General features: G+C 38.4%; 1 protein-coding gene across 1 annotated transcript in view; it reads right to left on the minus strand.

The window, feature by feature from the left end:
* Positions 1–228: 228 nt before the first annotated feature.
* Positions 229–16,078, minus strand: part of MLLT3 (MLLT3 super elongation complex subunit) — a 131,981-nt gene continuing 116,131 nt past the window's right edge. Inside the window, exons 8-12 of the mRNA XM_068423136.1 lie at positions 13,617–13,749; positions 11,930–12,029; positions 8,642–8,713; positions 7,271–7,342; positions 229–595 (exon numbers count right to left, since the gene is read on the minus strand). Coding sequence (XP_068279237.1) covers positions 464–595; positions 7,271–7,342; positions 8,642–8,713; positions 11,930–12,029; positions 13,617–13,749 — 509 coding nt within the window. The 3' untranslated portion in view covers positions 229–463. The remainder of the gene's footprint in view (positions 596–7,270; positions 7,343–8,641; positions 8,714–11,929; positions 12,030–13,616; positions 13,750–16,078) is intronic.

The raw sequence follows: 16,078 nt of genomic DNA on the forward strand, positions 1-16,078 counted from the left end.
TGTGATAGCACTGCATTGAAAGAGCACACATGGAACCCTACTACTTGCACCATCTGGTAGTGTCATTCAATGACTCATTGACTTTAGAATACATGTATGCAATAATAAATAGATCAGTTACTTAATAAGGCAGTGTGTGGAACATGCATTCATCTTGTGGACTGGAATACCACAGAGAGAGATACATGATAACATACACATTCATTAAGACCAAGTATTTTTGTTTGGTTTTGTGTGTTTGTTTTTCAAGGCTATCCAGGCGAACTCTTCCAGAGCATTTTCTTCTTAAGAGTGGTCCTCTGAGTCTTGTCACTTTTCCTCTCCCTTATCAAGAGATGATGACTGGCTTTAAGGAAAAATAAAGCTGAAGAGTGTTGTTTTGTTTTTTTTCCCCCACTTTGGTTGCATCATTCTGAATGTTTCATTTAAAGAACAGTTTTTGATGCAGCCAGATACTGAATCCTCAGGAGGTTCCAGATGTTTCGAGATAACTCTGTAGTTTACGGACTGTGGTTTTGTCCAGTGAGCAAAGATCAAAGTCAAAGGTTGTATTTGTGATATGAAAGTGTCCAGTTTCTTCTATAAGATTTACTATCTGAAATGAAACAAAAGATGCAGTTGAAAATTTCAGCAGTTTTACATGCCCACTGAATGTATTAACACGCCACTATATCATATGAAAGGCATAAAACAAGCCCAACTGCCCCAATACTTGCAGGTTAAACCATTATCCTTATCACTCACTTCTGCTCTGACACAAACTATGGTCCAGACTACAGCACCTCGGGGTTGACTTTAAATCATCATCAACCATAATGCCAGCCTACCCATCTGCTGTTCCAGCAAACATTACCATTGAGATTATATTTTTCAAATGTTAAAAAAAAATCTGCATATTTACTAAGTCAGCCTTTTAAAAAAAAAAAAAAAGAAAAAGCACCACCTCCCCTCCCCCCCAAGCCCAAACAAATATAAAAAAAAGCCTAACAGGTACATTTCTGTCTGGAATATTTACTGTATGCATAGCTGCTAAGCAGGTTACTGAAGAAAATAATTGGCATAAGCCTTTCTGCAAGCAAGGGAAAGAAATAAATCCTTATAGGATCTAGTCCATATCAAACAAAAAATGTATTCAAGAGCTCCCACATCGACTGTTAGTTCACATACTAGCAGTCGTTTCTTGAATAACGATTTAAATCATTTTTTTTAAACCAAATCAACCATGAAAGACTCCTACCAACGGCATAAGATCACTTATTCTGATGGCTACTTCATCTATAATCACAGCTTTCATTCAAACAGGAAATAGAAGATCTGTTAGGAGTTCTTGAGAAGAATAGGGACCAACCTATGAGGAAATGCTGAAAGAGCTGGGACTCTTCAGCCTGAAGAAGAGAAGGCTCAGGGCAGATCTTATCAATGTGTACAAATACCCGAAGGGAGGGTGTTAAGAAGACGGAGCCAGGCTCTTTTCAGTGGTTACCTGTGACAGGACCAGAGGCAATGGGCACAAACTGAAACACAGGAGGTTCTCTCTGAACATCAGGAAACACTTTTTTCCTGTGAGGGTGACGAAGTACTGGCGTAGGTTGCCCAGGGAGACTGTGGGGTCTCCATTCTTGGAGGTATTCAAAAGCCATTTGACACGGTCCCGGGCAACTGGCTCTATGTGTCCTTGCTTGATCAGGGGAGCGTCGGACTAGGTGACTTCCAGAGGTCCCTTCCAACCTCAACCATTCCATGACTTCGTGACATCAAAAGTGCATATCCAACTTGTGTCTTTCTGCAGTTTTGACATTTTTAGTCTCTGAATTGTACTCTACATTGTTAAAGAGTGGTCACACTCAACACTGAATTGCTGTAACAAGTAACTCCAGATATTTTAAGTTCTAAGATGTGTACCCACCTAAAAAATCCATTCAGCATCTCTGAAAGCCAAAGTATTATTTGTCAGACAGGGCTAACACACTGCATCACACTATGGTTATGAATCTCTTATGGGCGTTTTCATTCCAAGAGACAGACATCCCATGTGAGCACACAGAAAGGCACCCTATTGTGAAGCAGGCCTCTGGGTAGGGTCATGGACTGACAGAACATTGCTCTTCTACTCACATCTTTCCAACCATCCCTTCTGTGGCACTCAGGCTAGGCTCAATGTCCTGTTTGCACCCTTCAATTTGAAACCCGTTTAGTTCTAGGGCTTCCACATACACCTCCACTGAAACTGCTGCTAGATACTCCTTGCTTGTTTGAGCTTTATTAGTCTGACTGTAATTCCTTTTCCACAGCTGCAGGAGATACAGATGTATGCACACATGGCTTACAGAGCATACCTTAAAATGACACATCTGGTAGGAATATACCAACTTGAAAAACAACAGTGAATTTAAACTAAATCTTCTGCAATTTTCCACTCCCCATTTCATTATATAAACAGGTGTTTTTCCTCCTCAGACCACAGAAGAAAAGACTATGTTGATGATAAATGAAATAACTTCATGTGTACTGTCAGTCATGGAATGACACAGCCCAGGGTGGATTAAACAGAATGGAAACAAAATAAAATAATAAGAGGGAAATGCCTGTTACAGTAAAAATCTCCCTTTCCAATCATCTCCCATTTTCCGGGGGGAGCGGGGGGGGGGGGGGGGGGCTGAAAGTACTTAGGAACAATCCTGCTCGTATTAACACTTCATTTAAATCTCTGCCTCTTGGCTTTAATTTTTTTTCCATACGGGAATTTTTAACCTAAAATTGTCAACTTCATTTGTCCACTTGCTGATTCACAGATTCTTGTAACACTTTTCCATCTCCTACTGTTCTGCAATTAACATGACAGGAAAAAAATCAAATGGGATAAAACTGACTGTTACTGTAAGAAAGCTTTGATATGTGTTATGTGCCATTCTCATTTTTGTCACTCCCTTGAGCCTCATCTAAGAGAGAAGCTAAAGAGTCAATCCGGCTCCCTTTTGTAAAGTTAGGAATCTAATCTCAGGCTATTCAAAAATACTTGAAAAAGAATAAAATGTTGAGATTAGTTGCCAGGAAGTCTGACAGTTACAATAATAAAAACACAGCATTAAAACATTTTATTCCGAGAGCTCAGGCTGCAAAGAACAAAAATACCCCATTTGTTCCTGCTACAGTAAGCTTTGCTTTTCTTCTGTATGTACATCGCTGTTTACATAATGTCTCTCCAGTTCAGCTTCATCATTATCCATCGCAGTACAACTATTTATCTGCCTTTAAACAAGCAAATGAGTGTGTGTTTTAAGGAAGCCAAAGTGCAACTAATGACATAGTCATTTTTCAATTTACGGAGGGTTTTAGGCCATTTGATAGTTTCCAGACCTGCAAGCTGCCCCTTGCAGAAAATTCTCAGAAAAGAGTCACCACCTGAAGTTAAGCACCTTGTGGACATGAGCAATGTAATTTTCAGCAGTGCTGCATACTCTCAATTTCTTCCTTATGCGTGTGCTGTCTAGTGCGCTGTCTTTAAGGAGATTTTTCACCCGCTGAAGATATGACTTTTAATGCCCCAAAGTAAGAGGCAAAGTCTTACCAGAAATCTTGTTGCCTTTCATGGTGTCATGCTAACATCATCTGCGCTGAAAATGCGGAGTTAGGAACCCAGCTTTAGCCAGACAAATTTAAATATATGGGACATGAAGCATCAACATTTGATTGCATACTTAGTTATCCCTACTATTTCTCTGGAAAGCACAGAGTTTAAAAAAAAAAAAAAAAAAGCCTCATCACTGTAAATCCCAAACCCTTTCTCTACAGTGGAAGAGGTGGGAGAGATATTTCTTTTTAAAATGCAATTTCAGATCAATTTCTGTCTAGCCATGGTCCAATATTCACATAAAAATTGCTCAGGTGATTCTCACAGGACTAATTTCTTGGTCAAATATTCTTTTTCACCTGCCTTCTCCCTCTTGGGCAATTCTTACATATCTGTGACTATTGTTTTACATCAGGATTACTTAGCTACATATACAGGCACTTGCAGTTCAGTATTACACCTCTCCTGCCTCCTCCCTCTTTTTTTTTGTGGATTTATTTCAGCTTCCTTTACAAAGTGTCTCAAGAGAAATGCCTTTCTTGGGAAAGAGCTACATTCTCAAACAAATACGTTTTTCTCATTCCCAACTCAGCTGCATTCCTGTTTGCTGCCATGCCTATGGACTTGGTAACAACTGAGATTGCAAAAAAATGTCCTCTCCTTTTCACCTCGCTCAGCATAAGTTTCAAAAGGTAGCACTGTTGAATAATCAATACCCTCACTCTTCTTTTGCAAGTCTCTTCTCTAAAAATTCCCTAAAAGTCTGCGGGCAGCAGACTTTGACATGTGCAAGAGATTATTACCTGCTCTGACATAAACTAAAGAGATGACAATTACCACTCAGGAACATAGAACTCCACCACCATTCCACTTCAACACCACCATTGCCTTTAAAACTCTTGCAGCTATTTGGAGTTTTCTGCTGCATATTTTTGCACTCAATCCTTCTTCTCATGTACTAACTACCATCACTTTCTGCAGTTTTATCCCTTGCTCCCCTGACCTTTGACTGCCTATAGTCTCTATATATTTGTATTTATTGGTCTAGAAGTTTCACATCCATTCCTAGAAACTTTCTCAGCCCTGTACTCTTTTTATTTCTGTGCTCACTGGAAGTATTTTACATTACAGAGCTGTAAAGCAGTACAGACATTTAAGATGGGATGACAGTTTATTTGTAATGCAGAGAAGCACTGATTCTCTGCAAGTTATCCATTCAATATTGTGCACGTATTTCTACTGACAAAATCATATGAACTAATGAATTGCAGAATGTTAAGGGACTAAAGGCATTAAAATTAAACTGCATTAGTTGTTTTATAACAGCACAGACCATTTGCTAGTGCAGACTGGCTAACAGACAACTGGTAAGTAACTCGGCTCTTCCATTGAATTCTGGCAGACCTCTGTTGCCAGTATTATGCAGTTAACAGCTATCAGCACAGAACTGCACCACTGTCCTAGCCCGCACACTCCAGCCACATATCCAGCTTTCACTGGGGCGGTATCAACAGCCTGCACACACTCCAAACCAAGGGAAACAATCTGTAAGAACAGTCCCCCAGGAAACAAGGCAACACCGATTCTACATCAATCTAACTTTTATAATATAACTAATTAAACACTATGCTATGAGAAGTCAGGGACTACAGTATTTAAATTATACTCTTCACGTGAGTTGTGAGGCAAAGGTCAATGAATGCTTTCTCTTGTCTGAAAAATACACTCAGGAGCAAATAAAAAGTCCATCATTAGTTTAAAATGCACAAGAATATACTGTTATTTTTTCATTTACTTAGAACAGGACACTCTAAATTTCCAGCTCAGTTATGTCTCTTTTCACAGTTTTTTCCTTGTATTAGTAACTTCCCATGAAGCAGATTATAACAGTACTCCGTCATCAGACTGAAGAATCTTTAGTGGACGAACCCATCATTTTTCTAACAAAGATAAATATTTCTTCCCCACCAAATACACTTAAATGCTAGTAGATGAAAAAGAGGATTATGGAGTCAACTTGAACCATCTTATTTGCTTGGAAAATATTTCTTAGGATGACAGGAGAATTCCAATTGGAAGGGATTTAGCTAGTCCCAGCCCCTGCCCAGAGCAGGCTCAGCCATGGGGTCATATCAGGCTGCTCTTGGCTTATCCAGTCAGGATTTTAAAAGCTCCAAGGATGCAGACAGCACAGTCTCTCCAGGACTCTGTCGCACTGCTAGATTATCTTTGTTGTGCAGAAAAGGTTTTGAAGATGTTTTTCTTTTTCAAAATTTGACATGAAGCCACCTAAGCCCTATGCTCTGCAGGCTGTCGATACAGCCCCAGTGAAAGCTGGATTTATGGCCAGACTGTGCAGGCTAGTGGTGCAGCTCTGTACTGATAGCCGATAACTGCATAATACCGGCTACAGAGGTCTGCCAGAACTGAAACCATTCAAAAGCTATGCCTTGGATAACTGGGGAAGTGCATGCTCAGGAAGCAAAGCTAGGGAATGAATTTGCAATACAGTGTTTTTTTCACATTCACTTTTTATGTCAACTCTCTAAGAATTAATGAATAAAGTGAAGTCGAGAGGGTGTTGCAATTCCCACCTTTTAGCTTCCTGCACAGTAATTTCCCAATGTAGATAAAAATTTCCCTCTGCCACCATTCTGAAAGCATGCTTTGGTTCCCTTTGTAGACAAAAGGGAACTTGGGAAACAACAGTACATTAAATATGAAGGATAACCAATATGCATCATTGTGCATCACAACTTATGAAATCTCACAAAGCTATCAGAATTCCTCTTTAAATAAGAATATCCTTAACCAAGGTCTTCTTTTTTCACTGACCTCTCAATTGTTTTCTCATCTTTACTCATAAGATTGAGACTGAACTAATAAACAGATTAATGCTGGGGCTTACGAAATATTTTTAACACACTTATCGAAGTGTTGAGAAATTTGATGAGTGATTGCAGTCATTTAGAAGTAGTAAAAATTTCCCTCTTTACAACATGTCCACAACTGGCACATAATTGTGCTAAACATCATAAAACCATCTGTGCTACAATTACGTCTGCTTTGTTAACACTGCTTTTTGTTTAATCTTCACAATTTGTAACCCAATAGTACCTGACAATCCCACCCAAAAAAAAGAATACTGTTCTTTGTCCTTACTATTGCATAACCTTTCAATAAATTTGGAGCTTTCTTGCTTTGCACATTTTCATATTTTACTCCTTGCATTACTTCAGAAGACTCAATGAATACATTGTGGTTTGTCACAAAGTGAGTTCTCCTTTGAATTCCATGTTTTCTGTTTGCCACAGAAAACATCTTTAATTGTTTCTGAGAAAACACCAGTCATTTTCAGGAAGAAGCAACAAGATTTTTATAAAGTCATGGTGCACAGCTATATCCATTCTCCCCATCCTGTTTTCATAATTATTGATACAGTATGTTGAGAAACATAATGAATTGGTGAAAAATTTACCTCAGATAGGCATTTTTTTTAAGTTGTTGTTTAGTGTGATGACACAATTTAAAGAATGTGTAAAAATTCCCTAAGCTTCACTGAAAGTGGTAATGTATATAGATTATACAGGCTTGAAGGCTATTAAATCTGATTATAGTGTTTTAGATGAAGGGAAAAAACAGATGTGACTTCACAATTTCAATGAGCACACTGTGATATTGCATGAGAGTGCTCCTCACCTGCTGCAGTACATGTCTCTCTCTCAATGTCATTAATCTTCTGTGGAGCTCTACTAGTTCATCGAGATATGCCTAGAAACAAATTCCCCCCCCCGCATAAACAACTTGTTAATTAAGTCATAGCTATGTATTTCAAAAACTTCAGATGTCTTCAAAAACAATACAAATTGAAATTCTATTTTAAATCTTGAGCTAAATTTTCTTATTTAGTAGTCTGGCTTTCTCTAGCTTAATACAACCCAAATATAACTTTTTGTGGCTTTTTTTAGGTACTTCATGCCAATGAAAATCTTATCAGGTGGTCCTTTGCTGTAGAAGATAATCTCTGTATATCAACTGTGGCAAAAAGTGTCAAACAGACTGGGGATGCCAAAACAGCATCTTTAAAAAACATCTCCCACCTTTCCATGTAAGACCAAAACTCAAAGGCTCACAATAAAATCCCTTTTCTTCTCTAAAGCTACATAATTAATTTTCTGTGTCAATAAGGAGATATAAGGGGCAAAAGATCAAGCAAGATTAATCCCATGGTAAATTCCACTGTCCTGCTTCCTGGGATGTCAAACCCTTCCTGGGATGTCCCACCTCTCCACCCAATTATCAACTTTCTCCTTCAGCCTGAGCCATTGGAAACCTTTTTTTCTTTTAAGCAGAGAGAGATATGGCACCCGGATTAAGAAACGAAAAAGTGTATGGATCAGGCCACTGAAAATCTAGCAACATATACTGAAACTTTGGTCTGCCTCACGTTACCACAAAGCTGACACTAATACTTTAAAATACGAACCTTCAGAGGACTTGTCTACACTCGGAAATTGTGCTATGTTCGCTCACACAAGCGCTTAGAGCTCTTACCCATGGCCAGCTGACATGAATTTAAACAAAACTGTCTTTCTCAGTGTTAAAAGATAACTGTTGGGTCATATCATTCTAGTTAACATGTGAAATCACACTACCACTTCCTAATGCACAGCCCTCAGAAAGGATTTTGAAAAATATATTTTTTTTTAATATATTGATTTATTGGCTAGGAATACAGCTGTGAATTCTCCTCTTCAAAAATTATCACTTCGTCTGTGAAGCACAATGCAAACTCATGGTGGAGAGTAAATAAAATAAATAAAGGATGGCAGGCTCCCAACTGGGGACATTTGCCAAATCACCACATGGATTGAAGAGAAGGAAAACGCTTTCAAAATAGGACAGAAGAAGAAAGAATTACAGAAAAAAAAAAAAAAGAAAGATCTGCACATAAAGGAACCCAAAGCAAAGATGTACTAATTACTAAGTTTTTCATTCTGTAAAAAAGGTTGGTGTTTAGTAAATACATTATTATCATATTCTGGACTAGTTTACCTCATTCTCATTTACCTTATCACAATCCCCATTCTTTATTTGTTTATCAGATTTGTTTTGCTTTATTGGACTTTTCACTTCTAAAATCTGGAAAAGAAAGAAAATCCTGTAAAAATTAAATGCATCATTGGATACAACTACATATGAAAAATTCTGCCATCAGTTAATAACACAAAGAATGTAACATCTGGAGAAAATATAATCAAGACTCAAAACTGAGCTTTTCATTCTTTAATCCATACAACCTACTCATATTTTTCAGAAAAAAAAAGCAGCTTACAGCAGAAAATGCTGAGTTGCTGGAATGAGGTGATATTGATATCATTAATCCTTAAAAGAATTACTTTCATGTAATTTAAAGCCCCCTCAATACTTTTTTGTATCTTCTGCATGCTGGTAGGATAAGAGGTCTGATTTTGCAGATACAAAATGATGCTGAGGTACTCCCCAGTGCCTTTGAAATGTCACATGATCAGTGTGTTTTTTCTGCTTTTTTTTCCCCAATGCTGTCTCTTTTCTTCTACAATAGAAATTTTGAAACACAGTCTTTGAAATGGCTGCATGAGTTGTAACTGAAAAAAGACACCAAACGTGTTTGATGGTAATTTCTCTTGCACTTATATGGTACCCTTCCTTCAATGCCATACAAAGCCATTTACTATCACGTATAGAAACCAAGAATGCTTCATCCAGTACTGAACCCCAGTCAAGAAGAGCATGTCAACAAGCAGCAGAACACCATGCTTAGTACGAAAATTTTAGGACTATAGTGAGGAATATTTTGGAGAAACAGAACTGTTGATTGTTCTTCCCATTTTTTCACACACAACACACATTTTTTGAAGGTAAAATTAGAGTTAAAAAAAAAAAAAAACAAAAACAGATCACCATGTCATTCCTAACCGGGAATATGATCAATTCTTCTGAAAAAAATCAAAGGAAAATAAATGATCACAGATGGTGGGAGATTTTGTTTCACATTTCATCATAAGTAAGACTAACATCACTAGCAGGATTACCTCCAAAACCACACTGCACAATCACAACACAGGACAAAACTCAGCAAATAAAACAAGGAAATAAGGCCTGTAAAAGCAAGTCTTCTAGACTAGCAAGAAGCCTCACTGACAGCTTTCTGTAACTTCCCTCTCATTTCTACTTCCCTTGGTATAAATGACTAAAATTGTATACAGGCTCCCCTGGGTGACCAGAACATAAGAACACAGGAGGCAGGCAGCTATTTCCCTGTATATAGGAAGTGACTGCAGACCTGAGTTAACCCTACCTAAGGATTTACTTAGCCACGAGTGATGCATGGCCAGAAAGCAAAACACTCTTTTCCAAAGAAAAATCCCAGTCCTTTGATTCAACACCCCCTGGCGTTACTGCTGTATAGGCCAGTGGAAGAACAAGTCTTGTTTTGAAAAAAAAACAACCAAACAAACAAACACAACCCAGACCTCTAGGCACGGATCCAGTACCTTTTCTTGTTTTTAAAAGAAGAAAATTCTTGGTTTCAAATAGAACCTTAGCAAGGACACTACATTTGAAGAAGCGGCTTCCTCAGAGTGCTCTTCATGTGTAGTTGAAATCTAACATCTCAAGCACATTTCTTTAGATGAGACACAGCATTAATCACTCCTGAGGAAGCTTAAAGAAATATTAACTCTGTCTTAGCTCTTTAGTTCTATGTATGGATTTAGTCAACACAAGCCTGATTTCATCAGTCAACAGCATCATCCTGGCAAGGAGCACTATGCTACCAAACAGAGATTTCAAATGTGGGCATGGTTCATACACTTTGAATTCTCATAATGCTTCCTTAAATTTCTGATTTCCAGCTCAATTATAAAATTCAGCTCAAGGATAAATATGGAAAGAGGTATGTGACATTCAATTTTAGCTGGCACACTGCTATTCTTTGTACAGGTAGACCTTCTGTTAGATCACTGAAGGGGAAAGAACATGAAAGACGTGACTGCATGGGCTGCTGACATTGAAACTTACAATTACTTAACAATTACATTGCCTCCATAGAAGTTAGTCTTCAACAAGCCATAAACAGGTGTTTTATTTTTCTTGTGCTTATGTCTCCAGTAAATGCAATATTCTTTATCTTTATAGTTTGCTTTTTTTTCTCCAAAAGATTCCCTTTTAAATACTTGTAACTTTTGTACAGAGCAACTTAGAAAAGCCTACAGAGTTTCTGGTGGATAAGAAGAATGCTTTCTGGACATGGAATCTCCTTCCTCTCTCTGTGCACAAACTAATCCCTATGTTTTTTTCCCCCACAGTATATCTGAACTTAACTGACATGAATAATAATGTTTTGGTTTTGTTATGTTTTGGTTTTGCACTATCAGTAAGCTTGTACGGGAAACCTGATTATAAAAACAATGACAAGTAAATAATTTCTGCCAGATAATTGAAGCAGTTAACCTAAGAGACAGAGGAGAAGAGTCATCCATAAAACTCACCATCTAAACCACAAACTTTTGTTAATACATGTAGACTATATTCTAACTATATCAATACTGTAAGCACCCATTTATTGCCAGTCAGTAAAATTCATGACTGCTTTGTGTATGATCCAACTGACACTCAGAGTGAATTATGGCTCCCTAAAATAAGTGACAAATTATGTATTTTATAAATTATGATTTTTTTAAAGAATATAAAATTTTATGTTTAATTTTTATATTTAAGAGCCTTACTTTATTGGTGACTGGGGGTGAGGTAACTCCCAAACTCTAATTCTCATTTGTCACTGATGTATTTTGTAGCTCTACATTATTTAATTTCTTTTCTCTGAAAAACAGAACTGCCCTACTTTCCTACCTCAAAAATAATAACAATGTTAGCTCTTATGGATACGGAGCAAGTACTCTGATAGTGAAGTATAATCTATTGTGTCTTCCAGTGAAGTAAAAAATATTGTATCTTCTAGACAAACACTAGTGGGGGAGAAGGGAAGAGAGCAATGAATTAACTCCTGAGAATGAGCCTCTTGATGTGAACTGTGTCTACTGCTAATACAAACCCAAAGCTGCATCTGTTGTAAGACTGATGCTGTAAAGTCAGTTTGCATTGTTTACCTTACAAAACTAATTCATACAGAAACGACATATTTCTTAAAATACTGATGAAAATATTACTTTGGTCTATAGTATTTGCTAAACCAAATACTTTTTCTTCTCCTGAAAAAAAAGCTCTTTTTTCAGTTTACAGACTGAGTACCTGCACTGAGGTAATGAGAATGTCATATCAGCCCCCCAGGACTGCATTTACAAATCCTGACTTTACCTGGTTGTTGCTGGTTTTCAGTAAAGGTGGTGCTGGTTCATGATGTAGTGGTGAGGAAGCTGAACTACTTTCACTGTCACTGCCATCACTCAGACTAACCCTATGGACAAACAGAGCCAAGAGATTACACCTCCAGACAAAGGGCTGTTATTAGGGGTGAACCAAGCTTGCACTTTGAGGTAGGACACTAAGAAGGACCCCTGGCTAAGCTACACATCCTTAATCGAGGTCACATGGAAGAGAGGCATTTGAGAAGGGCCGCACTCTGGGAAAAGCTCTGTGTAGCATGGAGAACGAGGCTGTCCACCTGCACTTGGCTGAGATGACAGGTCCAGTTAACAGCAGCTAACATTACAGAAATGGTTAAATATTTACAACATTAAACTGCCATTCCCAAGGTTCCTGGAGTGAGTCTGTATCTCAGTTCATAGCCACAAAGAAGAAAGAAAATGTTTTGTAGAGATACTTCTCTGCTTTTCTAAAAACTTTCTAAACAGCTGTACTTCCCACTTGGACAAGTGCTTCACTGAAAAGTTCCTTGTTTCTCATCATAAATAACACTCTTTTTCCTGGCTAAATTTTAAAAACTTAGTATCTCAGGAGAGGCCACGTGAAAAAGCTCATCTCCTAGTCAGTCAGTCTCACCCTTCATTTACTTAGGAACAACAGGGAATATTTATTTGTTGGAAGAAAAAAAAAATCATTATTTGGGATAAAAAGATGATAGAGAAACATTAGCCTTAAGGTTTTGTTAAAAAACTGAAACAAAATCTCCACACTTAGAGACAAGTTGAGCTTGAGACAACCCTTTATACAATCACTGACATGAACAAATTCTCAAACTGCTCGTCATCTTGGTCTTTTTCCCCTTAATTCCAGCTGCTAAAGTGCACCAGGGAAGCAGCTTACATTCATTAATGTTGTCCTTTTACCTTCCCATTTAAGCAGTAGCTGACACTGGCACTCAGGTGCTGTGCACTCACAGCAAAACCCTGTGGATCAGATAAAGAACGCACTATGAAAAGGTTCAAGAAAAGATTGTTTCAGGTTTTCCATAACCTTCAACAACATTAAGATGGAGCTTCAAGCTGCCCAAAGAACAGATGATTTTCAGAATGCCCTCATAAGGTTGGAGCTAGGATGCAGAAGCATTTTTTAAAATGTAATTTCTGTGACAGATGCTCGCTTTGCCTTCTGTCTGCACTTTTACACATTACCTACTGCAAGCAGTGCAGAAATTACTTAGTATTCAAATTGCATTGATTCTAATCCACTTTAACAACATAATGTAAAACTGGTAAGCATAGAGATCTTCAAAAGGAGACACCAAGAGACACTATGTACAAAATAGCTCACCCAGCAACTGAAGGACTTCATTTTATCTCATTTACACCAGAGAGTAATTATGACTACTCCTCTGAAGTCACAATGGCATGAAATCAAGGAAAGTCAAATGAATGAGGATCATCATAAACATATGGATTAGTACAAAAATAGTTTGTATTGGGAATGGCCAATTCTGCTAGTTTTTAGAAGAGGCACTTTTACATGCATATGCTTTAAAAACAGCGTCTGAATTCTCTGCCCATTTGCTACTCAGCACTCTTTGAGAACATTAGACCTCACCCTATTACTAATAACCACAATGTCTTGGCCACAAGGCTACTTGCAATCATAAGACACTCACCTGCGACTCCTGCTTCCTCCTCTTGTATTTACAGGTCGTTCCAACTCAGAATCATTGTCATTCTCATCTGCTTCATCTGATTCATCTTCATTATCATCTGAACGCAGATCTTTCATTATAGACCTCAACGGACCTGAAAAACAGAGACAATAAAATACACAAATGAAGTTCACTTTGCAGTGTTCCAGGCAATTCACCCAACTTTGTAGATGATAGAAAACTACCCTCCCTGCAGTGTTGCGAGGGGAGAGTCTTAAACATTAAACAGATAAAGTAATGCACTGGAGGCTTATGCTGCAGGGACTTACCCATTTACTCACACGAGCAACTCAGCTTCAATGGATTTACTCATGGCAGTGAAGTGACTCATATGTTCAAGTGTTTGCATGATTGGCCGCCTGGACCATAGCTGAAGTAAGTAAAATACTGTCATGCCAGGAGGAATTGGCTATTACTGTATTATTATTAGAAGCAAGATTCTTTTGCATTGCTGGGTTTTAGCATTTTTTGCTTTCTCAAAGGGTACTACATGCAAGTAAAGATCTACAGGGACATACTGATCAGTAATAGTGCATTTGTTGGGTTAATCCATGTATTGAGAAGCGGAGTCTAACAAATCATTCTGACTAACTCATACTGGCCAAGGCAGTCTTTATCTTCCTGGGTTTTATACATTTAGCTTTAGCTGTTCCCTTCATTTCAGGGTCAATTTCAGGTCAAGTAAGCATTTCGCCAATGTTCATACATAAAAAGGGCATCAATCCCACACAATACCATGCTAACTCTTTTCCTGCATTAACAGAAGGTACAAAGCTTGACTTGCTCATTAAACTGCATTAAATTCAGTTTGGGATTTTGGTTTGATTTTACTGAATTTAGTTTGCTGTAAAAGACAGTTACAGAAAGACAAATATGTTTAACATATCTGGCAAATGTAAAACTACAGCTGCTTGAAATAATGGGCAAAAGCAGCTTAGAAGAAGAAAGGAAGCAAGACTGATGTCACAGGGCATTTAACTCTGAAGTACAGCCCTTCTGAAGCAGCAGGTAAAAGCAACAGTGATGGCTGCAGGAACAGCAATTACTGTTAGGGTTCTGTAACTCCTTCCGCCCAGGAAACACAAACTACTAACATGAACAAAGTGAACTTCAGAGAGTTTTTCAAAGGGAGATGAAGCTTGCAACTCTCTATTTGTTAATGGGGAAACAGAGTCAAGGAGTACCATCTCTGGCCACTGCCAGAAGAGAAGACAAGAAGTCTGTCTGTCAGGGTCATACTCGTAACAGGGAGGGTGTTCCCTTCACGGAAGGAAGGTCTTTATGGATTATTCCAGACCTAGCATGGTGCACGTCATAGGCATTTTGACTAGTTTAGTGCGAGCGACCTCAAAGCCGATGTTGAGAATAATTTACCACTAAGGCTGCACTAGAACTTTCATAAATTGGCACTGTTTGGGCAGGTTCAGATCCATGGTTTCTTTTCTCTGTTTTCACACCTTAAGGCTGGCTGGGAAGAAGCCCAGATGGTGCTGATGGGAAAATTCCTGGTAGACCAGACACTTGTACAGGTGACAAGGAAAGGGGAGCTATACTGAAGTGCTTCTTGTCCACACGACCACCGTTGATCTGCAGAATCAGCTGATCTGTGATCCATTTTCTGTTCCTGTTTTAACCTCAGGCAGACAACACTCAGCTATTTGCAAATGGTAACTTGTAATCTGACTGAATATCTAATCATCTGACCCTTGAAGGACAGAAAGGACTCCTTCCTTGGCTTTTAATAGGAGCAGTAAAAAACATTCCCTTTAAAAGGAAGGAGAGAGGGCACTCTCAGCAGCATCAGCACAAGGATGAAGGAAGAATTTGCCCATTTTGATCCTTTGGAAAATGTTCTTATTGGCCCTTGACTGTTGAGGTGGGTGAATGAGAGACATGGCATAGGGAGCCAAATGAATTGAGGTAAAGGGTTAGAAAAGAGAATTAAATTATAAATATACAGAGAAGGATTCCGTGTTTCAAGAGAGATAAAAGGGTAGAACACAAGAGTATTTCCACAGGCAAGGCTTAGCCTAGAAAGGCTAGTTTCCTTACACCTTACTGGGCAAAGACACTAACAACCACCACCAAAGTCCTACTGAAGATGGCTGTCTTTATCTGCAGTGAGAGCAGATGAGTCTCACTCCACTCCATAGGCTAAAGTCAGCTTCTGAGAACGCATTTGTCTCCTCTCCACAATGTACAGGAGGAAGAAAATGACAGAAAAGACTTGGTAAAGGACAGATTAAAGGAAAGCATCATCATACTCCTGATGAAAGAGCAGAGGAAAAGGTCAGTGGGAGGGAAGGTTAAAATAATCAACCAAAACCTAACTTTGTAATGAAATTTAGTAAGACGTATGAATGGCTGATCTTGCATAAAACGCCAGCATGCGATGCGACTCCACAACACAGAAACTAGTAGCT

The sequence above is a fragment of the Nyctibius grandis genome, chromosome Z (assembly GCF_013368605.1).
Source record: "Nyctibius grandis isolate bNycGra1 chromosome Z, bNycGra1.pri, whole genome shotgun sequence".
NCBI classification, from domain to species: domain Eukaryota; kingdom Metazoa; phylum Chordata; class Aves; order Nyctibiiformes; family Nyctibiidae; genus Nyctibius; species Nyctibius grandis.